Below are 26665 nucleotides of genomic sequence, written 5' to 3' on the forward strand. Positions count from 1 at the left end.
CATATTATTTTTGTCAGTGACGCCGTACTTTCCACAAACTAGAGTGCCTGGTGTATGTTATGGAAATCATCGAGGAACAAAAGTTGGGGTAACATGATGAGTCACAATCGCCATGAGAAAGTTAAATTATGGTCAAAAAAATATCTGAGAAAATTTGCAATTTTGCCAAAGGTAACACATGAATCAAGAGTACGATACCAAGCTGGTGTGAACTTTCAAGATCTGAGCGAAATAGTCTAAGCTGCTGTTACTTTAAATGGAAAGGTCCTGTATCATGACAGACGAATCAAAATCAACCAAAAGAGACCAATGAACTGTTAAAAATTTGGAAATCAAACGATGTAGCACGGAGCTGACCAATTAAAGGGCCGAACTTTATTTATTCAAATAACACGTGACTATGTACGTGCTTGATTCCGTTTGATTACTTACCCCCACGTTTATACAACATTTGTCTCAGAAGAGGACATTATTTCTTTCGAAAATCTCATTTACCCGGCTGATCACGCTTAATGACGGGTAAATTTTTACAATGTCCTCACCGTTACCGTATGCACGATGAAAGAGACGCTAGCTTTTTTTTGTTTTTGTTTTTTTTGTAACAGAAAGAATTGATGGTTTCTAATTTCGCAGACTTAGATCAACATTGCTTGATGGTTTTCACCAGGCATGTACGGTTCCTTTGCTATCATTCCTGTAAGCAACACCTCATGGGTTGGGGAGGAGTCAGCTCAGCATCTATGCACCCTTTTTTCCTCCCATTTCATCTCAGCACTTACCTGTGTAAGTTGTAGACCTTGATCTACTTTTGGTCCCTTTAAACAATTACAAAATCAAAGTTCAACAGTCTCACTTACAGCGTCATAAAGAAAAAGTAGGACAAGTCAATTCCGCTAAAAACTTCTGAGGATAGATTCTTTAATAGGTTGTGAGACAAGTCCCTAAAATCAACAATAACAACAAAATGTAAGCTACAAACCATGGGATAACGTTCCGCATAATGGATAAAAATGTTTTACTACATCTTGATATGATTTGACTGGTTAGGGTTATTTTTGTATCATGGAATATATCTTCATTGACTAAAATTTAACTTGGCTTTAACCGCACTGAAGCTGTTTATTGATGTAAACTTATCCTGGGGCTGAATAATATTGTTTACTTCTGAATGACGTAACATCTACTGATCGAACCAAAAGTAACAATTTCAAAATCACGAGACGGACGATTTTCAATTAATTTGGTGGAGTTGAAATGAAATTTTAAATTAGGGAAGTATTAAAAAGAATATTAAATCAACTGTGCGTGCTATCCTTTAACTAACGAATGGTCCTTCATTTAAACATTTTAAGCTGTAGAGCACAATCCTTTATTTTAAAATTATATCCAACTGCAACGAAGTAGAGTACAAATAAGGCGCGAAAAGAGCACAAGTGAATCACAAATATCCGGCCTGCGGTATTGTACAGTTGGTTATTTTGTACTGTAAAAAAAAATGGCTTGTTTAACCGGTCGGCTGCACGCACTTCGCTTCTCTAACCGCTTTACTTTTCCCGCCGTTTGGAAAATGAGTAGAAACACTTGGCAGAAGAAAAAAAACTAGATAATAAATAACTTATTAGGCATTTTGGTGTGTAGTATTGTTTAGTATTTTATTTCGTTGCGCATGTTTTATACATTTTTTATACTTGATACTGGTGCTGCATAAAAAGATTTATGCATCTCCCATTCATTACCGACGGGTGATTTTTCGGGCGAATTAAACACGATAAACGGTAAGGTAAAAGTTTAATCTTCTACCTGATCTATTTATCACAACGTAACAACAGTTTTGGGAAGACAGTGAAAACACGCATGACCGGTGCAAAGGTCAATCATAATATCGCAACGCAACAGTAACTAAGTAGTGTCACGAATCAGCCCTAAGCTAATGTGAACAACATCTTTGCTGATAACAGCCCGTCTTTAGTAGATTTGCAGCCATTGGCAAAAGGCTTCTCGTTCTTTGAATGATACGCCCCGCCTGTACTATCTACATGCCTCACATACCTACGCGTGGTTCTAAATACTCCTGTCGTACAACGCGAATAAAGATATTCGCGCTCCCCATTTAGACACCCATGGCCTAATTATTACTGAGTGCCAAGTTGTCCGCCCAGTTCTCTCCTCTACCCGTCCAAAATACCTCGCACGAATTCGTGTTCAGGGTGTGCTACTCGTGATGTGATTGGATAAGTCAATTGTGCGAAAATATACTTATTGCAACAACAAAGAATTTCGACGCGAGATGAGGAAGAATCTCGTTCATACTCATTGCTTTTCCTTGGTCTTTTAATGAGCGTACTTATTTGAGAACACCGCGTTAAGACTATGTCTATCACTGAATGGTAAGGCAGAATTCTCTAGTCACCCACCAACTCTTACCGTTCCTTGTTCATCGATCGATCATCGATCCTTGATCGTCAGATCCAACCTTGATAGGGAACTTTTACATTTGATTTTAGCGTTCCATTCCTTACGGCTGAGACTTAATTCTTGAACGTTATCTGTTACTATTCTTTTAATATAAGCTTTTCCGTTTCTCGTAGTTCAGCTCCTGTGGTGATGACTATTTTCAACTTGTTCTTCATGAAAGTCCTTCTCAAATAATTTATCAATCTGACTGCCCTTTCCCAGTCGGAGAACCTTGACACGCCGTCGATGCGGCTAAAATTCATCCTGACTGCAGTCGTGCGCACAATAGCCTTAACTTGAGATTCTCCTATCTGAATATCAAGACTTTCTCCGCCTACAAATGGAAATTTCTCTCCCATAGGAATACAGGCCCTCTCCTCGGCACCTCCCTGAGCCGTGATCGGCTGGAATATTCTTAGCGTTAATGTATCGAGAACGTGTTCATAAGTTCAGAGTTTGACTGAAGAGCAGCGTGAGGCTGGAAAGGAAAATTTTCATCGAAGCACAGGCTAATACTGCGAAATTAAATTTGTTGGTTCTTTTTTTTGATAACTTTAGAGTCGACTCAGTAATCCCAGTGACAAAGAAGTATGTGTGAACGCTCACCGAAGCACAGTTTAAGATTTAAACTGGTCGTAAACTGGCCCTCCTCCAACAGGGATACAAACAATAAAATCTTGCCCTTTATAATAACACAATACTATCCAACATTTCCACACCTTAAAGAAATCCTCACGAACAAGTAGCACTTAGTACAGTAACAATCGTTGCTAAGAGAAATCCTCAAATAACCGCCGTTACTACCATACAGAACGAGGCGTTCACTCAGAAATACTCGTGAGAACAAAAATATAACAATGGAGATGCGTATAAACACTTGTGCAGAGAAAACTGGACGTACTACGGAATCATTCAGTCCTGTCAACCTCAATTTACACGGGAGCATTAATTAAGCCCATTTCTAAAGTAAATAAATATTTTTATGATCCCGCCTATACGAGTCCTATCCTCTATTCCGCCTTCGAAAAGGATCGTATCCCGGTATTACCTTCCTATTTTCATCCCGCATCACGCCTTTACAGATCTCGTATCCCACATCCTGCCTCGATTTTAAGCCTCATCCCACACCCCGAAAAACATGTGTTGACCTTGAGCGTTGAGTTCAACCCACCATCTTAGAATCTCATCTTCTAAAAGAAGGCATAGCGACTTTACTCGTCGGAGATCTTACACACCATGCTCCACTTTCAACCTCACTCGCCTTCGTTCAGCAGCTAGTGGCGAAATTAGTCCGAGTCACGACTTAAACAACAAATAGTTGTACTTTGAAGATGGAACCACGGCAGCCATTCCAATCTTGCTCAGATGAAGTGTGTATCCAGTCTTTATCAGACAACAACAACAGCTACTCATCTGACTGTGTGCACGCTGAATGCTCGCTCTATTGTAACCAAATCTGCATTATTTGTTGATTCCGTCTATTAATGTAATGCTGACTTATTTGTAATAACTGAAACCTTGTTATCGGATAACGATTCTGTAATTTGCAATGCGATAACTTCACCTGCCTTCAAGCTATTTATAGTTGCCCCGAAAGGGCCCGTGAAATCATGGGTACTCTTCTTCCTTTTATTTTTTTAACAGCTTTATTGGGTATGACTCATATAATAATAATAATAAGATAATACAATATACGATAACAATCGAAAAAACAGGACATAGCAAGAACAATAAACGAGAGAGCAAAGCAGGCAAAAACAGTCGTGGACCTATTAGGCCTGATGTGAACGGGACACAAAGACCCGTGTGAGGCACCGCCCGTGAAATAAAAGAAGGAAACAAAATCATGAACATTGTGATCGGTAGAACCATTCAGACATTTGAACAAGAAAACGAGGAAATTTGACATTTAAAAAAAATAAAACGAGATTAAAAAATAAGCTGCTTTTTGGACGGTTTTTTGCGAACTCAAATTTCGTCTAAGAACGTCTTTTGAATTTTCCGACTATTTCGTCTCTACCAAATCATCACGAATTAGACTTTTCATAATAAATCGTCGACCGTCCTTTAAGAACCAATCCTGTGACTATTATCGGTTTTGTTGAGGAATTTTCAGACTTCTTGGAACCTATAATTTTATCTCGTGATTCTCTTTTCTTAAGTTTCGATATCTGCGTTGATGATCACAATAACACGGCGGCTTGTCATTTCTTTGATTTATTGGAGTCGATATCATTAACTCAACGTGTTTTGGAATCAACACATGAACTGGGCCACGTACTGGACCTGAAAATTACGCGGTACTCGGATAACTTTATGAGGGGTCAACGTATGCTTATTTTCGGATAATCTGACACTGCTCTTCAAACTGAAAGCAACTCGACCACCATTAAAGTTAACCATGTTTCATTTAGGAAGCTGCGATAAATTGATATGAACGCATTTCTTACGATGAAAAGTATCGAACACTAGGTAAGGGACATCCGTTCATGGATGTTGAACGATAATCTTAAACTGAACGACAACAAGACCGAGTTCCTCATTATTGGGACACCACAATAGGGGAGAATTGGATAACTGTCGGTGCTCGTGTTGGTGACTCGAACATCAAATCTGTGCCCATCGCTAGCGGTAAAATCTCTGTGTCTGGTTTGATTCCAGGCTGTCTATGCCATCACACGTCACAAATATACGCAGCTTGTCATTTGACGTCTACGATATTCACCTCATTAGGAAATATCTCTCACAACAATCAACTGAGGCCTTTATGAGTGCGTTCATTACAACCCGAATAGTCTACGGCAACAGCCTTCTGTATGTATCACCGGTTTGGTTTAATACCTAAACTGCAGCGGATAAAGAATGCTTGGGCTAGACTGATTTTTAGAGAACAAAAATTTTGCCATCTAACATCGCTTATTTCTTAATTACGTTGGCTACCGATAAGAAACAGATAGGAGTTTGAAATGGTTCTAACTACTTTTATGGTTCGTAAAATTAAAAAATTTTGGGCTCCTTCTTACCTAGCTATGACATCAGAATTTCTAATAACAGATTCCTTGTTATTAGAGTCTGAAGCTAGCCTGTAGGTTCAAAATTTTTTTACCGTTCTGGTTAAATTCTTAAATGCACCTCCTCTGAATATAGGGGGTGCAAATACAATCGAAATCGCACTTTTTTAGATGGGCATTTTTAATCAGAGCGTTTTATTGTAATTCAAATTTCTCTGTCAGTTATAATGATGTCTTTGTGGTAACCTTTCCTTCATATTCCCTTCTCTTCATAGCTTTATTTGATTGTAATATTTTAACTCTTAAACTGTGATGCGCAATTGAAAATGTTATGCGCACGTTATTTGCGCATCTAGATTCATCATCATTATCATTATTATTATCCTTATCATCGTTAAAAACGCCCCAGTATTATCATTGCCATGGTGTAGCTTTGTTAATCAGATATTCCAGGAATACGTGTTGCCACGCTCATGTCTGAATGCTATCCACCAAAGGAGGAGCAATACTCCGAGACACAATCGCTTCCTGCCATCTTGGAATCGAGTAGTGGTACAAGGTAAAGACGATTATTGACTGTTTTCTTGATATGATGTCAAATCCGCTGGACTGAATAAACTGTGTTGCCTTTGAGTAAATTCCACTTGCTACCCAGCGCCCTAGAGTGTCTTTCCAATTCGGGATGGAACGTCAGTTTTGGGTAAAAAACTTACATATCATTTAATCCAGTGCGACGGTACCACAGCTCAAATAATCAACGCAACTAAAGAAGTTTCTTGTGTTTACAATCAAGCCGCACTTTCGCATTACCGGAAAGGGGTTTAAAGGGCCAGAGCAGGATAAACTTCGACACCGTAAGCAATGCAGAAAGAAGAAAACATTTTCGCTATCTATTTCTGTTAAGAGAACCAAGCCAAAATAAAAGATGGGGAAATACTCAAACATACCCTTCAAATATGCTTATGAACAAACTAGAGCATGTAGAGTTGAGCTATCGATGGAACAGTGGCTGACACTGTAAAAAGATGGTTTCGTGCTTCGTTTCAAAATCTATATATTACAACAGCTGATTCGGACAGTTTCTCTTTTTGAAAATTTCGATAAAAAGCTCCACCATAGACATGTTCTATCGACTGGAATCGTTCGTACGCGGCATTTTGCAAAAGCGTTCTATCGGTTTGAAAGAAACCTCGATACAACGTGCTTATTTATTCACGTATTTTGCAAAAAAAAGCAAGTCTTCGAAGCGACCGAAAGAAAAGAAAAGAAAGAAAGGGGAAGAAAACCAATTTACTAAAATAAAAACCCAAAGTTGCGTATTCAGTGGCTTTGATGTTAACATTTCTCTCGGCTGAGAGTGAAAATCGACAACTGGAAGATTTGCCTCTGGCCGATTTTGGCTGTTTACCTGAAAGACTTCTTCTGTCTGTAAGGACAAAGTCAATAAATCAGAATTTTGTAAATCGAAAATTACGACTATTGTCGTTTTTGTAATCATGTTTCAACGCATTTTTCCATCTTAAGAGTCAGCGCCAACGTACTCTATGATTGTTATTCAAGGATTGTCGATTCATTTATTTTCATTCATTAATGAAGTCGGCTTTTCTTCCCAGTAAAGGGCTATTGTGTTTATGTGATAAACAAAATAATACATGATTGCTTGTAGATATGGAGTTTCTCTTCTCTTGTTCAACTCGACATCTCACTCATTCGTTGCGCTCACTCGTGAGCTATCGAGTTAAATACTCGAAGAGGAATTCCATATCTACGCGCGCCCATGTATTATTCTCTATTAACCTAAGGCAGAATAGCATTGTTTATTTGCATTTTCTGAGGTTGATACTATCTGCACACCCAAGTAGAGGTAATGATTTCAAAACCATGAGACACAATTTTTCGATTACTTGGCTGGAATAAAAATGAAATCTAAAATTTGAAGAAGTAATAAACAGATTGTTAAAATAAACTTTATGTGCTATCATTTGACCCCTGCATCAGGGTCCGTCATTCAAACATCTGAAGCTGTTTACCGATTTGAAATGTCTCATAAGGATAATCGTCGCTCGTGATTACAATCGATTCATTGTTTATTCAGCTTCATTTATTGAATTGAATTGATAATCTTAACGAAATATTTAAAATCATCATAAAAAGATATATCCTTTCAACTCCTCTAGACACACATTTTAACACTTACTTTGAGGAACCCCTAGGGACAATCATTTTTACTGATTAAACAGTAACAACACGGCGAAAAAAATTATTTCGTTACCGTCAGCTATAATACAAACTTTGTGAAACAAGAGACTTTATGTGATCTTATTAAGCAGTTATAGGCGGTCAGAAAACGGTGGCTCGAGCTATTGGATGTTTGGCTCCATAGCTAACCACATTTAATTTCAATTTATTGATTTCTGATTTTTTGCTTTGCTTTTCATTGACGTTGATTTGTAGTATAGGAGTCTTACGTACAGCGTCAACGTCCCCCTGAAGGAAACCCTAATGCCAGCGAACACTCCTGGTGGTAAATCCTGTAACTGGTTGTTGGACAAGTCCCTGGAATAAATAAGTCATTTTAACAAAGTGTGAACTCTGCTGTATGCGACATGTGTGTCTTCCTACATCTTGAAAGCTCCCGATACTTTTTCAAAATAATAACATTAACGTTTGTATTTACCTCACATTAGTGGATAATTAGATCAAGTTACTCTACCCTTAGATCCTAATGCAAAATAACATTGTTCGATTAATCTGCCAACATTTCACACCATCTGGTTTTCTGAGCAGTGGTACAAATTTTAAAGATAAAGGATACTTTGATCAAATTAATTGCTTGTCGATGATAAAACTCGCGAACTGAAAGAAATGGAGGACTCATTTTAAATCACCTGTTGTTATATTCCTTTTATCTCGCTGGTGATAAGACAGAATAGCTTATGGAAACGTAAAGTGACCAGAGACAATCAAAACGATGAAGAGTAACGTTAATATAGCACATGCCTATGATGTGATGAATGGTAAGGCGGAATTTTCAAGCCTCTCACCAACTCTCATCGTTCTTTGATCATCGATTGGTCATCGACCCTTGATCATCGAATCCAACCTTGTCGGAAACTTTTACTTTTGATTTAAGTATTCCATTCCTTACGGCTTAGACTTAATTCTTTAATGTTGTCTGTTGTTATTCTTTTAAGATAAGCTTTTCAGTTTCTCGTAGTTCAGCTACTGTGGTAGTGACTATTTTTACCTTGTTCTTCATGAAAGTTTCTCTCATATAATTTATCAATCTAAATGCTGAACTAGAGAATGGAGAAAAATCTAGTAATTCCAGTGGCAAAGAAGCATGTGTGAACGTTCACCGAAGGCTGCGAAATCAATCTTTTTTTTTATTACTTTTTTGACGGCTGAACCAGAGAATCGAGAAACTGCTACTAATCACAGTGGCAAAGGAGCATGTGTGTATGCAACATATAGAGACAGATCAGTTTGCGCAGTGGCGTGTAGTCGTGATTGTATCACCGGCTCAATTTGCCTCCGTTTTCTATTCGCTCTGCGCTGTTGTTTAAATCACTCCCTTTTTTATCCGGATGATTTCGTTTCCTGTGTATGTCGTGTCCTAAACATTGATGAAGGCACGGAGATCTCGGATAGAGTAGATATGCATCATGCAAGCTATCAGTCAACGTTGAGTTCGACCCACCATCCTGAAATTTTATCTTCTACAAGAAGGCATAGGGCCTTTATTCGTCGGAGGTCTTACACACCATACTTCACTTTAACCTCACTCGCCTTCGCTCCACATTTAGTGGCGACACTAGTTGCTGGTCCAATTATCACGACTTTAACAACAAATAGTTGTACTTTGAAATGTAGACGACGGAACCATCACAACCATTCCAATCTTGCGCACATTAATTGTGTATCCGATCTTCATCAGACAACAATGGCCATACTAATCTGACTGTGTGCACGCTGAATGCTCGCTCTATTGCGAACAAATCTGCATTTTTTGCTGATTACTTCTATCAATGTAATGCTGACTTATTTGTAAAAAACGAAACTTTGTTATCAGATAACGACCCTGAAATTTGTAATGCGATAGCTTCTCCTGGCTGCAAGCTACACTGTATTTAGTTCCCCCAAAAGTACTCGTGAAGGTGGGGGTACGCTTCTTCTGTTTATTTATTTTTTTTTTTTCAACAGCTTTATTGGATATTACTTATATAATACTAGTACAATAATATAACACACGATAAAAATCGAACGTATAAGATACAGCAAGAACAATTATTGAGATAGCAAAGCAGACGTAAAAAGTCGTGGACCCAACAGGCCTGGTGCGAACAGCACCCCATGACCCTTGCGAGGCGACGCCCGTAAGATAAAAAAAGGAAACAAAATCATGAACATTGAGATCAGTAACACCATTCAGACATTTGAGCAAGAAAACGAGAATAAAAAATAATAATAATAAGCTGCTCTTTGGTCGGTTTTTCGCAAACTCTAATTTCGTTCAAAAACGTCTTTTGAATGTTCCGAATGGTCTCCATCAAATCTTCGAAATTCACGCCTTACACTGGCTATGATATATCGTCGACCGTAATCTTAGAACCAATCTTGTGACTATTATCAGTTTTATTGAGGAATTTTCAGACTTCTTGGAACCCATTATTTTATCTCGTGATCCTCTTTTCTTAACTGGTGATTTCGACATGAGCTTTGATGATCACAATCACAGGGCGGCTTGTCATTTCTTTGATTTATTGGAGTTGATATCATTAAACCGACGCGTGTCGGAATCAACACATGAACTGGGCCATGGAAGTGATAATTAAGCGGAACTCAGATAACTTTATCAGTGGTTAACGTATGCCAGACATCCTGTTTTCGGATAATCTGACACTGCCACTCAAACTGAAAAGAGCTTGACCACCCGCTGTGAGAGAGAAATGCCATTCAAACTGAAAACACCGTGACCACCCTTAAAGTTAACCTTGTTTCATTTAGGAAGTTGCGATCATTTGATATGGACGCATTTCTTGCTATGAAAAGTATCAAACACTGCGTAAGGGACACCCGTTCAAGGATGTTGAACGGTAATCTTAAACTGAACAACATTTGCCATATAACATCGCTTATTTTTTAATTACGTTGGCTACCGATAAGAAACAGAATGGAGTTTGAAATAGTTCCAACTACTTTTATGATTCGTTAAATTAAGAAGTTTTGGGCTCCCTCTTACCTAATTATGATCTCAGAATTTCTAAAAACAGATTCCTTTTAATTCATATCTGTTTTCAGTCTGAAGCTAGCCTATAGGTGGACAATTTTTACTCTCTTTTTAAATTCTTGAATGCACTTCCTCTGAACATAGGGGGGTGCAAATACAATCGAAATCGCTCAATGGGCATTTTTAATCAAAGCGATTTACTGTCGTTCAAATTTCACTTTTAATTACAATGTCGTCTTTTTGGTAACCTTTCATTCATATTCCCTTTTCTTCATAGCTTTAGTTGATTGTAATATTTTAGCTCTTAAACTATGATGCGCATTTGAAAATGTGATGGAATTTGAGCATCTCGATTCATCATCATTATTATTATTATCATTATCATTATTATTAATCTTAAATGGAGTGGTGAACGGACGTGCCACGGCTTGCTCCGCTATTTTTAAGTACCATTTTATTATTTTTATCTCTTTTAACCGTTTCACCCTCAATACGTATCCATTGAAACATCTATTAGACAATTGCAACGCGTCGGTACAAATTTGGTTGGAAAGTTAAAGTGTATATGACACGAAAATTCTTTTACTGTTTTTAGGTACTTAGATATATAAGATAAACGGTTTGAGAGTTAAAATTTGACAAAAAATGGTTTTAAGCATTTTTTTTTCCGTTCGAACTTCGCGCGAACGCGGCCTGAAATTTGTCTCCTCGATCGCGCGGCCAAAAAGTCACATGAGCTGAGGCTGTGACGTCATGTTATCGTACTCTCACTTACGACATGGTGGAAAAGAAGAAGCCTGTGAGGGAAGGTGGACGCCATTGTGTCGCCGGAGCGCCAAACAATCAAAGCTCTACGAACACCAGCTACACGCCAGGTATCGCGATGCACCAATTTCCCGTGGATCGCGCAGTGAGAGAGAAATGGTTGAAATTTGTGCAGCGCCACCGAGTAGATTTTCAAAGAGCCGATTTCAAAGCATGCCTCATTGTGCTCCGTTCATTTCGAGAGGGGTTGTTACGAAAACAGCTGGCATTTACTCTCGAGGGTATGGCGCACGCGAAGCGGAATAAAGTCCTCATCAAGGGCTCTATTCCCACAATACATGCAGTTGTGTCAGAAGTTTCGGAAGAATTAACGGATCGCAAGAAGCGTCAGGTAAGCAGTGATTTCCAGTCATCTTTCGATAAGGTCAAACGTAATCGATCAGAATTTATTATATTTTGGCTATAGTTGAGACGTGATGTATTGACAGAGTACGAGATGGAAGCGAAAAAGAGGAAAGTCGAAGAGGCGAGAGCATCAAGTTCTAACCCGTTAGATTTTCACGACGTTGTTGATGATAGAGTTGAGAAAAATCCGTGCTCCGATTCAAGTGACATTCATGAGACCTCCATCAATACAATTTCCACTGCATTCAATGTTACAATTGCTGCTCCTCTTCTGGCATGTACCACCCATTTGACTTCACCAGTTGCCTCAACATCCGCAAATATTAGCTGTATAACGCTGATCAGTGAAACACCTCTCTCTGCTGTTACTCCATTCCGAATTTTAACTCCACTGCAAGGCAGCTCTTGTCAGGTGGGTACTATTCGTAACAACCTTCTTTGCTTTATTATATTCATAATCATGTTCTTAAATAATGAAATGCATTCATTTACTTCTAAAATATAGTTTTCTGTTCCATTTTCAAGACTGTTTTTATGATTACTCTGGAACATATGGGCATATCCTCTTGTAAGCCAGACTTGAAAAATAGCAGAGAATTGCTCAAATTGCACACAGTCACTTTCAATATCTTCAAAGCAACTAGGAAATATAGTAGATAGGCATCACAGTAAATAATAGGGTATCATATGATTCAAATGACCAAGACACACTTTAAATTTTGCAGAGTTGATTCTGACACTCCTGGGTATGATGAACCCAAGTTCATCATGTTCTACAGCATGCTGTTGCAACTGTTTACAATGTTCTGTTTCAACTGCAAAGGAAATTCTCCAAAAGCTACAATGAGGCAGTGTGGAACCCTGGTCAAAGTGCTTCAGACTTGTTCACAATGTCACCAAGAGTACTCTTGGAAATCACAACCAACTGTTCTGGGAAAATTCCCTGCTGGTAATATCCTATTGAGTTTTGGAGTCTTGGTGGCTGGTGCATCTATGAGCAAGGTCTTGCCAGTGTTCCACCATATGGAGCTCTGTGGATATTCTGGCAGCACCTTTTTTTGACATCAAAGATCTTTCCTGTTCCCTGCTATCCTTCTACACTGGGAAAGATATCAGGCTAATCTGACAGAGAGTATAAAGAAGATAAAAAATGTGGCTTGCAGTCAGGATGGCAGGTTTGACTCCTTGGGGCACTCTGCCAAATATGGAGTGTACACAATGTTTTGTACCACAATCTTGAAGGTTCTCCACTTTGAATAAGTTCAGGTAAGTTTTGTATGAATACTGGTTATTAGTGTATACCACACAGGTGAATAGTGCTTTTCATGTGTGCTGATTGACTAGTTGGAAGTGGCTAGCAGATACTATTCACCTCCTCAACTGAAGAGACAAACATGTGTCTCAACAATGTAATTCTTCAAACCTTTTCTTGGTTTATTAACAGAAAGAAATTAATTTCTTTGGTTGCTGGGTTTCTTTATGGTATATACCTAAATAATTATGATATAAATGATGGGTTCACTGAAATGGAGTGGTCTGATGAATAATAGACAAAATGATAATGATATTAATAATAATAATAAAAATTACAAGAACCCATGATTTGTACGGTATTTCCTGGTGGTTTGATAACCTTTATTTTCTTGTTTGTCTCAGGCAAATGAAACTGGAGGCAGTCAACAGACTGAACTGGAAAGAGCGAAGAGGTGTTTTTCTTTCTTGCAGCATCTTGGTTTGCCAATTGGTATTTTTGTGTCTGATAGGCACAGAGGCATTGCAAAATGGATTAGGGAGAACTGTGTCAACACCAAGCACTATTTTGATATATGGCATGTGGCAAGATCACTAGGGAAAAAGTTGTTGGCTCTGAGTAGAGAGAAAGGATGTGAAATTACAAAAGAGTGGATGAAGGGAATAAGAAAGCATCTCTACTGGTGTGCAACCTCAACAAAGGCTGAGTTTGAGTCCCACATCCTTGCCACATGGAATTCATTATTGCATCATGTCAGTAACAAGCACAATAACCACCCAGATCCACTTTACAAACAGTGCTGTCATGGACAGCTTGAACCCAGGAAGTGGATTAGAGTTGGTATGAGAATCAATAATATACTGCATATCTTTTTCAACTTGCCATTGCCAGTTCTGTTTTTGTTTACAATGCACCTTAGGCAAATAACTTAATCCACTGTTGTCAACAAACTAGACCATTGTGTAATTTTTTGCATATTTACAGGGTTTTCAAAATGAAAAAAAGTATCAGGAGGAAATTTTAAAATAGCCGGAGCACCACTGCGCCGCGACAGCGGCGCCGGGCGGCAAAGCCGCCCGTGGGGAGGGTGCGGGAGGGGGTTTCCCCCTCCTGCAGGGGGGGTATGGGGGGCCTCCCCCAGAAAATTTTGAAAATCTGCATGCTCTGAGGTGCATTCTGGTGCATTTTCAGGACCAAAAAGTTATTTTTTAGGTCGTTGTACACTTTATTATAACCTAGAGTTTTTCTTAAATCTGACTCATTATCAAGAGTTTCTTGAAAATTATGTTTACTCATACATATTACAATGCTTTCCTTCCAGTCCCATGTTACATATTACAATTTACATCTAAATAAAAATTGACCTCTTTCCCTTGTCAGTACTTCATTGACCTGTTATAACATGAATCAACTTTTGAAATAATTATTTTTGCAGTCAGAGTTTTCCTACAGATTGAAAATACAGATGAACAGTTTCGTTATGGCATCCAAGCACTCAGGCTCGATTCTTTTTAGTTAAAAGTCACTGTCACTGAAATCACTTTCCCCCATTGCGCTGTCCCTGTCACTGTCGTCACAACTTGGATCATCTTGAAAATTTGCTAAGCCAAGTTTAATGAGGGCCTGCTCTTCCTCTTGCAACGCTTGTTGTTCTTCTTGACTCTGACGATCTTCAACTTGTGGGTCCGTCTGTGTTGATACACTTGTTAATTCTGGTGGTGCAGGTTCTTTGCCCTTGCTTTCTCTTGAGGCTGACTTCCTTTTGGCCAAATTGTAGCGTTTTCCAGAGAGCCATTTCTCAGTGGTCTTCTTCACCAGGGTGTCACATTCTGAAGAATTTGCCTCTGGACCATTCATAGAGATATTAACAAGGGCCTCCAGCATCTCATTGGTCAGCTTGCTCCTGAGCCTTGACTTTATAAGCTTAACTCGACTGACTCCCCTTTCAGGCCATGCGTTGCTTATGGGCATCGTGAGAGCTATTTCTACAATGTGCATGAGGAGAGGGAGAAGAGAAAGGAAAGAAGATCTTTGTTTCATTAGCTGGGACATGCACCACTCTGCTGGCATGGTAGTCTTGCCTTCTTTTACATCAGCTGGAATGGCCATCTCCTTCATGTGGTACTTTAATATATTCCACTCTGCCAAAAGTCGGTCTTGTTGGTCGGGGAAGTAGTGCTTGGCAAGAACTTGGATAGAATCTACTCCGTAAGAGGGAAGTTCTGAAGAGCTTGCAGGAATAAGAGTTGGATCAAAGATGGAGAGCGCTCCCAGAAGAGGGAGGGTGTTCTGAAACCTCAGGTCGATGTTTTCCTTCAAAGCAGAGACATACTTGAGCAACAAATTTCGCATGGATGCAAGCTGATGCTCAGAAGGGGAAAACTGCAGCAGCACCATCTTTCCTTCCTTGATATCTTGGCAAAATTGCTTGATGGGGACTTCTTTGGTTGCCACTTCATCCAGCGCTGCCTTAGCACGAACAATTTCTGGTTTAAGGTGACTGAAATTGACAGTAGAATGCTGAAACGATTTTGACAGGTTGTCAAGAACAGGAAGCACATGCTTTAAAACATACAAGCAAGCCAGGAAGCGGACGTTGTTCATTTGAACTAACAGACCCTGGCATGTGGGGTCCTCATCTTTCATCCTGATAAGGAACTGGATGATGGCAGAGAAGCTCTCCCAAGCGGATTGAACGGCAGCGTTAAATGACAGCCATCGTGTCTGACAGGCCTTCTTCAGCTTCTTAGCTATCTTCTTCTGCGAATTCTTGTTTGAGAGAGTTATTTCACTCACCTCAAGTTGAACTTTCAGGAAAATGGCTGTCTTCTTGTTCGACTTGTCAAGGAGTTGCCAAAGGGTGTTTAGTGTGTTCTGCATCTTCTTTATTGTGGCAAGATCGTTTAAAGTGTCGGTACACGCCAGCGCTAGTTTGTGACAAACACAGTGGACAGATATTAACGACTGGATTCTTTCATCTGCTTTCAGCCTGGTAGCTACACCTGACCTTTCTCCCACCATGACACTTGCTCCATCTGACACAAAGCTTTTAAACCAGTCAAAATTGAGACTGTGTTTCTCAATGACTTCCAGAAGGATGCTTGTGATGGTTAAAGAATCTGCTGCGTCAGAGCTGGCGAGAACATTTTCCAAACACAAAAATTTCACCTCAACCTTTTCGCTACCCCTGTTATAATACTGGATGAAACCAATCATTTGCTCCAAATTTGCAATGTCAGTCATGTCATCAACCATCACCCCAAATGGCCCAGTTACAGCAGAAATGACTTCATTTTGAATCATTTCACCAAGAAGAAGCAACATGTTGCGAAAGGAACCTACTGATGTGTGATTAAAGCCACTCATATCACACCCCAGCTTCGCAACCAACTTTAACAGACTCTTAACCTTGACATTTGCTATATCCTCCTTTGCCAACCAGTAAAGGCAATAGAAAACTCTTTCATACACATCAACCTGAACTTCAGCATTATGATCGAGCTCTTTCTGGAAAACTGAGAACCTGTTCATAAGAATGGCAGTGATTGCATCTTTGTGTCTCTTTGTTGCAATGTGCTCCTCGAGGCAATCTTTCTTTAACCTTGTGCTTGGTTCTGCAGAAAAAAATTCCTTTTTGTTTTGGGGATTCTTGGAATCAAACTTCTTGCAGATCAGACAGTATTGACCTTCTCCTTCGATGTAAACGAGCCACCACATCTGTACTTTAGGGCTATAGGCCAAATCCTTATTAAAGATAAGGCTGTGATTAAACATCTGCTTCTTTTTGGTTGTTTTGATGCGTGCTCTTTCTTCTTGAGACACACCCAAGCAGTCACGCTTTTTGCAGAGAATGTAGTGATGAATTTTCTTCGTCTGCTGTTCTTCAGTGAAACTGTTCGTGATATCACTCTCTGACTGTATACACACAGTATCTGTGGGAGGAAAATACATGTAAGATTCTTTACCTTTTTTCTTCAGTGTGTGATGCAAACCACCAACTAGAGAAGGCTACTCTCAAAAAAAGAAAGAAATATCACGAATTGTAATAAAAAGTTCGTTTACCTTCAGCGTGGTTGGTAGGGGCTGCGGTCACAGAGATTTCTTGGCAGTCGCGTAACACATTGACGGGCAAACTTTCGGCATCTTCGAAGTTTAAGGACGTACTAGGCGTTGCAGAAGACCCTTCCGTGTCTGGTGCATCTAACGAAAGCAGTGAGAATATGTATCGATGTTGACAATGTGTACCATTTATCCCCCATGACCAACGCGTTAAATAAACCAAGCATAGTTATTTCGCGCTCACGTATATGACCTCACGTATACAAAATTTGAGTTAAAGGCGGAGATTCAATTTTATTTTTTAGCGCGACATACAAGCTCCATAAATAATGCATTGTTAGCCAAAATTTCAATCGATTAGATAATTCAATTTTATTCCGCGGGCACAACTGTTTTAACTGTTTTTTTTAGTTATCAGAAGAACAATGCTTTGCTAAACAATCAATTTCAGTAAAACTCATATATGTTAAGCGAGCCGTAACATGTGGCGCGACTTATGTCGCGACTAGTCTGGCTGTGTCGGCTTCGTATAAAATTAATTTTCCATAAAGAACTGTAAAACATTCAGTTTCACCCGCTTTACTGATTATGAAGACTTGAAATGAAACTTTAAGTCTCACAAAAATCTTAAAAATGCCTGGCTTATATAAAAAGTTAAATGTGACCAAATTTGTGTCGGCATAAAATTTATTTAATCGCCAGAGTCTGCCAGTTCATTCTCGAAACGGCGCCTCACGAAACCAAGCGTTGAATAAATAAAAGCATCCCTTATAAATCGCCTTGTTGACAATAAATAATTCAACCTAAGCGATACAATATTGTTTTCAAGCAATGTTTCATTCATAACATGCACCAATACTTATTTTCTGATGGACTGGGGGATTGTAAACAGGAACCCGGCGAACATTTGCATTTTAAAAAGTGTTTCATACCTGCAATCTCCTTTCTTTGCTGTTTGAACCCAAACTGGGTTAAAAGCGGCTGTGATTTCTGCCTTTTCATCCGGTGACTGGGACCGTTTTCTTAAAGAAAGCGCCAAGTACAAAGCTCTCACGAATTCACAAACAGATTCAAACACGCGATGTGGAGAAGAAGACGATTTCATAATTCGCTTACGCAAGAAAAAACTAGTCACGAAATAGCAGGATCAAATGTCGGTCTTTCGTGGGAAAACGCAAATGGTTTCCAGTCCAAGTTGAATGCTGTTGAATAAAAGAGTTACGATTTCTGATGCTGGAACGCGATCAGTGGGCAAGAACAAAATATGTTATCCTTAACTTTAACCCATAGGAATCGGAACTTTATGTTTTTTTAAGTTTTTTTTTTAATTTTGACTTCCAAAAGTACCCGGCGCTAACGCTCGAAGTAGCCGGTGACTTGCGTCGGGCGCCGGTTACTTTTGAAAACACTGATTTACCTTTAACAGGAACTGAAGCATTTGACAAACTGAAACTGCTGTTGACCAAGAAAATGTTACTGAATGACATAAAGAAACTTTCACCAGATGCCCAGACAAGTTGCCTGAAAGGCTTCCATGCGACCTTGAACTATTTGCATCCTAAAATGACTTGTTTTTAACTTGGCTGGGGACTCTCAGCAGGTAATTTTTATTGTGTAGTAATACGTTTTCTTATTTCATAGATTTTTATTTTTCTAATTCACCAAGTCAGTGATGTAGATTGGCCACCATAAAGTGTTCTAAGGCTTTCTTAGCTTTAAAACCACTTTACTGTGAACAATCTACAAAATTAACTCAGTTGATAAAACCAAATTATTTTGTTATACTTCTCTACTGATACAGCACCAGTTTCCTTAGAAAATTACCCCATTTATTTCTGAGGGAGTCACTTGTACTAGTTTTATGTTCATGTCTCTTACTTAATCAGAATAGTATATCTATGTTTTAGTGTTTCTTTCCTCTAAATGATTTCCAGTCATTTTTTCATATGAACCTATAAAATGGACATGAATTTGCTCATTCCTGAAAATTTTTTCTTAAGGCACATACTTGCAAGTTTGCATTTCAATGAGAACTTACAGAGGGAAACACAAAGGGCATTTGATGGAAAAGAGTACGTTCAGGTCACTTACCCAAAATTTAAAATGGGAGAGGAAGTTGTGTGAGAGGTGGCATGCCCACCTACCTATGGTAAGAATAAATATGACTACAGTGGATTAACTCTTATTTATAAGAAAACAACATGAATAATGTTTTAATACTTTGCTTTACTTGTCATATTCTCTGGTAAAACCCCAATACCCTTTAAAAGAGTATTATTTCTTGTTTAGAAATACCCTGAACCTGAACTGTTTACATACCTTTTTGTATATTATAATATATATATATATATTTTTTTGTTGTTGTTTTTTTCAGGTTACGTTGATGGTTTGAAGAAACTACTCTTCAATTTTCCAAAAGAAAAGAGGGAGGAAATAATTAAGAAGTATGCATCAAGAATACCTGAGCCCCTCAATCGGCAGTTTTCAAAAAGATTGAGCGAGGAGGAAGCTGTAAAGGCATATAACGCAAAAAAGGCAATGAAGAAAACAGCATTATTTCCACTTGGTTAGTTAATAGCTTATCAATCCATTCATTTCAACCATCCAAATTTAGCATGAAATGAATATAATATTACAATGAAGTTTTAGTAAGTGTGAATTATCTCATTTTTGCCACCCGTCTGTGGGGGGCTGCTTATTTATCCACCTGTGGATATGCAACTCTCTACTTGAAGTTGGGAATGCCTTAGATGGGCTTTGTTGTTAAATGTGAATTTTTTATTCCCAACTCAAGACAAGTGAGAATGAAGCACATTTGAATTCAGTCTGGATTAAACACCATTTGTCATTGGGCATACAAAGTAACACACCTACACTGTAACGATGCACTTACATACTATATCACCATTGTTATCCTATAGAATCAGAACAAACTTCACAACAAGCTGATGGCAACAGTCAACCAAGCAGTAGTCAATCCACTTCTAGACGCACCCGCAAAAGCAAGAGGCCATCTCATTGTCACATGAAGAAAATTGGCAAATAAAGTGACTCACAGTTTTTTATCCATATCTGCTTTCTCATTGTCTTTATTACCTACTATTTCTAGAAGTATATACAAAATGACATGGCCCTTGCAAATGAAACTACAACGGGAGCATTTTTTAATCACAAATTTTTTTTTCATGGACCAATGAGGTACATATAATAAGTTCCTCCATCTTGGCGTCTAAGGAGAGGAGCGACTTGCAGAAGAACGGCACGGCTCGCAAGGGCGTTAAAGTCTTCATGTTTGGTGATGCAATTGATTCGTTCGATCGAACCATCAAACATCAATTTCGCGGATGAATTAGTGACTTCTCTGCAACATCGAAAGTCGAGGGCACCGACTAACATTTCAGTATCACTCTGCTCGCATTCACACCTGGAAGAGTTAAAGGAAAAATTATCGGACAAACTTAGCAACGCAGGAGCGCATATCAGTCCTGCTTATGTTCAAAAGGAATCACGGTAAATCTTTCAACTTACCATGAATCCACACTCACATTTCCTTCAAATCTAGACTCCAAAGTCATTTGCGTTCAGGCTTACTTCTTCGCCACAATCTGCAAGCGGCTCATCTTCACATGGGATGATAACACCATCGATAACTCTGGTTTCGCTATTAGAACTGTCACTCTGCTCCCAATCGAGACTCCTAGAGGAGTCACACGATTCATTACTGACCTCGGAATCGCTGGATGTCGTGGAAACAGACATAGCGGAAAGCGACGGATTTGACAAGTACGCGTGGTTTCGCCGTAAATTACTTCGTTCACTGATTAATCGATCAAGCAACGTGACGTCATTACCTTGTTTCTCGTCCCCAGTCTCCTGAGAGTTTTATTTAGAAATTGAGCAAGTTTTGCATGAAGAAAAGCGGTCAGAGAAAAAAATTATCATTTTGTAACTGTCTCACAGCTTATCATACATATTGAACTGCCAAAATCCGGGGAAAAAATTTTCGTGTCATATACACTTTAACCTCCGAGTTGTCCTTCATTCAAACATTTTAAGCTGTAGAACACAGCCCTTTATTTCAAAATTATATCCAACTGTACGAAGTAGAGAACAAATATGGCACGAATGGAGCACAAGTGAATCTCAAATATCCTACGATATTGTACAGTTGGTTATTTTGTACAGTAATAAAACCTGTTTAACCGGACGGCGGCACGCGCTACACTTATCTTTCCGCGTTGCTTTTCCCGCCTTATAAAAAATTAGCAGAGACACTCGGCAGAAAAAAAAAGCAGTTGGATAATGAACAACTTATTAGACATTTTGGTGTGTGGTATTGCTTAATGGTCGTTTCTTTTAAAATCTAGGGCTGTACAACAATATAGCTTATAGTTCTGGTTCATCGATTTGAAGTGTCTCCTAAGAAATATTGGTTGTAACGGTAACGTAGTAAATTATTATGTAGTTTTGACTTTTCTCTCATAGGAGATGTTCCAGTTTTTTTTGCTTGTCTTGAGACAAACTCATATCATAAAATCGGTCTGCGTAGATAGCCTTGATAGTCCATCGCGGTCTGGCTATCTGGTCAAAAAGATATAATTTTGTTTGCTGAGCTTCATTTCAAAACCTAGATAAAACTCGGGTAGTTATAGACAAAAAATCTTTGTTGGCTTATCCTTTATGATAGTAAAGTTCAGATGTAACACGCGCTGGTTGAAAGAAGGATGTTACTAAAAGCAGGGAAATTGAAGATGGGAAATTCATATTTCATTTTTTGTTTTTTTGTTTTAGATTTGCTGTTTATAATGAGGAACAAACGGTTTTCCTCGATATCCACGCCCTCTTCCAAAAACGTTCAGTAACAAAATTCAAGCAACCGAATTAATTGATGATAAGGAAACAAAATTAAAGTGGTCCATCGCGGCTAGCTCATCATGGCGATCTTTAGTCATCGCATTAAACAGCGGCAAGCCTGAAAAATCCGTCGTCTACCCTTCGAGTGAACAACTAAGAGCTTCTCTGATATCCTTTCCGATGCATCGAGTAAAAGGTTACATCCGTTACAGCAGCCGAGTTTTTAATCCTTAGTATTTAAGGTTTCCACCGATCAATTTAACAACGATAGAGGATGGCGACAGTCGATCGACAGACGATCGAGACTTTTCTTGAGAGAATCTTGATGATCACGTTGATCATCCGAGATGCCAAATGCTTTAAGAGCTGACTCCTCACGTGGACTCTGTTTCTTCGTAAAGCGTTTTAATGTAGTTCCATCTCATATGATTTTCAGTCTGAAGCTTCTGTACGATACCCTTCTGCCTCCCTTTTTTTCATTTTAAGTTGCCATGGTTTTACTCAAAGATTTCACTGGCTCCTGATGGATTTAGGCCACGCGCATGTTTTATACCGGCATTTGTAATAATGTGTTTGATACTGGTGTTGCATGAAAAGATTTATGCGTCTCCCATCTATTGCCGAATGGGCAAATTAAACACAATAAACAGTAAGGTGAAAGTTTAACCTTCTACCTCAAAAGTCAATCACAATGTCGCAACGCAACAGTAACTAGCCGCAGTTGTTAATTAGACGGGCATTTCTATCATACGGTTTTATTGTACAAATTTTTCTTTTGATCGCAATGTAGTCTTTGTAGTAACTTTTTATTTATGTTCCCTTCTCTTCATAGCTTTATTTGCTCGTAATATTTTAACTCTTAAATTATATGCATTTGAAGATGTTACATAATTTGCGCATTACTCTGGAAGTAGGCAGAAACACTCGACTGCGTCCTGCTTGTTTCCCCCCACTCACTCCTTTCGTGCTCCAGCCACTTTCTGCGTGCTTTAATTTACAACAGATCGGAGCAAATCTGTCAAATCGAGAATTTTGGACTTTTTTTTTCCTTTTGATAGAATATTGAAACATTATTTATATTTTTACTTTAATCCTGTCAACAATAAAGAGAAAAATGAAACTGAGCTGCAATGTTGCCTTTCCGACAATGTTGCAGTCTGTGACATGGCTTAGTTTTTCCGTTTTCGGCGAAAGTCTGAAAATTGAAAATTGAAAATTGGAATCAATTTTCAATTTTTTTTTTTCGGCCAAAACATTCAAAATCGTTGACAGAACTACCCAAGGGGGAGGGAGAGGGGTCCATTCACACGATAATTTTTTGCTCCTAGCGCCCTCTCCCCAGATCCCCTTCCCTCCATGCGAATTTTTTTTACCCCTGCCCCCCTCCCTTCCCACCCACGCTACACTTCCCTGGAAAGGAGGAAGCGAGAAATTTATATTTACCGCGCAGTCACTTTTCAAACATGAACGACTTCGGAAAAACACACTCCAAGGTGAGCTTATTGCCAAAAGAAAGATTTCCCGACAAGAAAGGCTTTAGTTCGAGGTCAGTTAGGAGGTTTGTTTTTAAGAATGGGATAAGTTTACACAACCGCCTGTCAAATGATAAGCTTGAGCAGTGCACGTGGGACGTCGTTGCTCGGGTAGGTATAAGTTTATTAGACTTAAGTGCTTGTTGTTCGCTATTTTCTTCTTTTTTTCCATCTTCATTTCCTTGTTTGTATAGCGGTCTATATGAGCACCCTTTAGGGTTCAAAATAATTTTTCAGCTTTTACCGTAAATTTGTAGGCTTTTGTCAAGGCTCATTTTTTTCCCGGCTAAGCTGGCTGGGAATTAAGATAACTTTGTCAGTGGTCAACATATGTCTGACATCCTGTTTTCGGATAATCTGACACTGCTATTCAAACTGAAAACAGCTTGACCACCCTAAAAGTTAACCTTGTTTCATTTAATTAGGAAGCTGCGATCATTTGATATGGACGCATTTCTTGCGATGAAAACACTGTATAAGGAACATCCGTTCATGGATGTTGAACGATAATCTTAAACTGAACGACAACAAGACCGAATTCCTTATTATTGGGACCCCACAATAACTACTGGGAAAATTGAATAACTGTCAGTGCACGTGTCGTTGACTGGAACATCGAACCAGTGCCCATCACTAGCAGCAAAATATCTGTGTCTGGTTTGATTCCAGGCTGTCTATGCCAACACACGTCACAAATATATGCAGCTTTTCATTTCACGTCTGCAATATTTACCACATTAAAAATATCTCTCACAACAGTCAACTGAGGCCCTCATTGGTGCGTTCATTAAAACCCGAATAGATTACTGCATCAGCCTCCTGTATGTATCACCAGTTTGTTTTAATACGTAAACTGTAACAGATGAAGAATGCTTAGGCTAGACTGATTTTCAGAGAACAAAAATTTTTCCATTTAGCATCGCCTATTTTTTAATTACGTTGGCTACCGATAAGAAACAGAATGGAGTTTGAAATGATTCCAACTACTTTTATGATTCATTAAATTTTAAGCTCCCTCTTATCTAATTATGATCTCAGAATTTCCAATGACAGATTATCTTTAAGTCATACCTGTTTTCAGTCTGAAGCTAGCCTATATATAGGTGAACAATTTTTACTGTTCTGTCTGAATATTGGGGTGCAAATACAATCGAAATCACTCTTTTTCAGATGAGCATTTTTAATCAGGGCGTTTTATTGCAGTTCAAATTTCTCTTTTAATCATAATGTAGTCTTTTTGGTAACCATTCACTCGTATTCACTTCTCTTCATAGCTTTAATTAATTGTGATATTTTAACTCTTGTGATGCGCGGCTGAAAATGTTATGGAATTTGCGTATCTAGATTCATCATATCATTATTATTATTGTTATTATCGTTATCATCGTTAGAAATGCCCCAGTCTTATCATTGTTAAGGTGTAGCTTTGTTAATTAGATCTTCCAGGAGTAAGTGTTGCCTCGCTCATGTATGAATGCTATCCAATAAAGGAGGAGCAATACCTCGAGACACAATCTTCGAATCGAGTAGTGGTGCAAGGCAAAGACGATTATTGATTTTTTTCTCGATATGATGTCAAATCCGCTGCACTGAATAAGCTGTGTTGCCCATGTGTAAATTCCACTTGCTACCGAGCGCCCTAGAGTGTCTTTCCAATTCGGGAAGGAACGTCAGTTTTGGGTAGAAAAACTCACATATCATTTAATCCAGTGCGACAGTACCATAGCTCAAATAATCAACGCAACTAAAGAAGTTTCTTGTGTTTACAATCAAGCCGTAGTTACGCAGTACAGGAAAGGGGATTAAAGGACTAGAGCAGGTGAAACTTCGACGCCGTAAACAATGCACAAAGAAGAAAACATTTTTGCTATCTATTTCTGTTAAGACAACCAAGCCAAAAAAGAAAAAGATGGGGAAATACTCAAACATACCCTTTAAATATGCTTATCAACGAACTAGAGTCGAGCTATTGATGAAACAGTGGCTGACACTGTAAAAACATGGTTTCGTACTTCGTTTCAAAATCTATGTATTACAACAGCTGATGATTCGGACAGTTTTTCTTTTCGAAAATTTGGATGAAAAGCTCTACCACAGACATGTTCTGTCGACTGAAATCGTTCGTACGCGGCATTTTGCAAACACTTTCTATCGGTTTGAAAGAAACCTTGATACAACGTGCTGATTGATCCACGTATTTGGCAAAAAAAAGCTAGTGTTCGAAGCGATCGAAAATAAGTCACAATGGCTCTTTCTCAAAAACAACCTCGTGTTAAAGAATAATGTTGAGTCAGTCCGTAGTAATTTATATGAGTTATAACCCAGATGAAAAGGAATATCTGCATGGTGCATGACAAAGTATATAATTAAAAAACTCGTGACACGATATAAATAATGTGCAACTATTTTTAACATTATCGAATATATCTTCATTGGCCTCACTGAAATTTAAGCAGTGGCTTAATTAATATTCCATTATCCTAAGGTCGAATAACTTTGTTTATTTAGCATTTTCTGAGATTGATAATATCTGCACACCCAAGTAGAGGTAATGATTTCAAAATCATGAGACAATTTTGCGATTATTTGGCTGAAATCTAAAATTTGAAGAAGTAATAATCAGATTGTTATGATAAACTTTATGTGCCATCCTTTGACCCTGCATGGTCCATCATTCAAATATCTGAAGCTGTTTACCGATTGGAAATGTATCATAAGGATAATCGTCGCTCGTGATCACAATCGATTCATTGTTTCATAAGGATAATCGTCGCTCGTGATCACAATCGATTCATTGTTTATTCAGCTTCATTTATTGAACTAAATTGATAAACTTAATGGAATATTTAAAATCATCTTAAAAAGATGTATCCTCTAAACCCCTCGGGGCACACATTTCAATACTAACTTTGAGGAACCCTTAGGGACAATCATTTTTACTGATTAAACAGCAACAACACGGCGAAAAAACTATTTCGTTATCGTCAGCTATAATACAAACTTTGTGAAACAAGAGACTTTATGTGATCTTATTAAGCAGTTATAGACGGTCAGAAAACGGTGGCTCGAGCTATTGGATGTTTGGCTCCATAGCTAACCACGT

General features: G+C 38.6%; 2 protein-coding genes and 1 pseudogene across 4 annotated transcripts in view; 1 reads left to right on the top strand and 2 right to left on the bottom strand.

Annotated features, from left to right (window-relative positions):
* Positions 1-20245, top strand: part of LOC149050645 (uncharacterized) — a 404897-nt pseudogene extending 384652 nt beyond the window's left edge. The window contains exons 3-8 of the transcript XR_016184258.1: positions 12591-13131; positions 13522-13957; positions 18603-18776; positions 19177-19325; positions 19551-19742; positions 20098-20245. The product of XR_016184258.1 is annotated as an uncharacterized LOC149050645 (transcript). The remainder of the gene's footprint in view (positions 1-12590; positions 13132-13521; positions 13958-18602; positions 18777-19176; positions 19326-19550; positions 19743-20097) is intronic.
* Positions 14392-18587, bottom strand: LOC149050675 (zinc finger protein 862-like). Its single transcript, XM_089198182.1, has 3 exons — positions 18109-18587; positions 17180-17317; positions 14392-17049 (listed from the first exon to the last, which is right to left on the bottom strand). Exons 1-3 carry the CDS (start codon positions 18176-18178, stop codon positions 14633-14635), a joined length of 2625 nt encoding a protein of 874 aa, XP_089054308.1. The 5' UTR covers positions 18179-18587; the 3' UTR covers positions 14392-14632.
* Positions 19389-20901, bottom strand: LOC149050676 (uncharacterized). 2 transcript variants are annotated; one of them, XM_089198214.1, is made up of 2 exons: positions 20705-20846; positions 19389-20600 (listed from the first exon to the last, which is right to left on the bottom strand). In XM_089198214.1, the coding sequence occupies exons 1-2, from the start codon at positions 20749-20751 to the stop codon at positions 20360-20362; spliced, it is 288 nt and encodes a 95-aa protein (XP_089054340.1). In that variant the 5' UTR covers positions 20752-20846; the 3' UTR covers positions 19389-20359. The 2 variants fall into 2 exon arrangements, with proteins under 2 accessions (XP_089054340.1, XP_089054339.1); XM_089198213.1 differs by having other exon boundaries at positions 20360-20600; positions 20768-20901.
* Positions 20902-26665: the final 5764 nt, after the last annotated feature.

Source organism: Pocillopora damicornis, chromosome 2, assembly GCF_964200805.1.
Source record: "Pocillopora damicornis chromosome 2, jaPocDami1.2, whole genome shotgun sequence".
In the NCBI taxonomy this organism is placed as follows: domain Eukaryota; kingdom Metazoa; phylum Cnidaria; class Anthozoa; order Scleractinia; family Pocilloporidae; genus Pocillopora; species Pocillopora damicornis.

Bases quoted from the DNA above. Each gene is read 5' to 3' on its own strand.
- LOC149050675 (XM_089198182.1), bottom strand. From the start codon at position 18,178: ATGAAAAGGCAGAAATCACAGCCGCTTTTAACCCAGTTTGGGTTCAAA. The intron at 17,318-18,108 runs GTATGAAACACT...TGCTTTCGTTAG, and splicing joins GCAAAGAAAGGAGATTGCAG to ATGCACCAGACACGGAAGGG. The intron at 17,050-17,179 runs GTAAACGAACTT...TTCCTCCCACAG, and splicing joins CCCTACCAACCACGCTGAAG to ATACTGTGTGTATACAGTCA.
- LOC149050676 (XM_089198213.1), bottom strand. From the start codon at position 20,895: ATGAATCGTGTGACTCCTCTAGGAGTCTCGATTGGGAGCAGAGTGACA. The intron at 20,601-20,767 runs GTAAGCCTGAAC...TAACTCTTCCAG, and splicing joins TTGCAGATTGTGGCGAAGAA to GTGTGAATGCGAGCAGAGTG.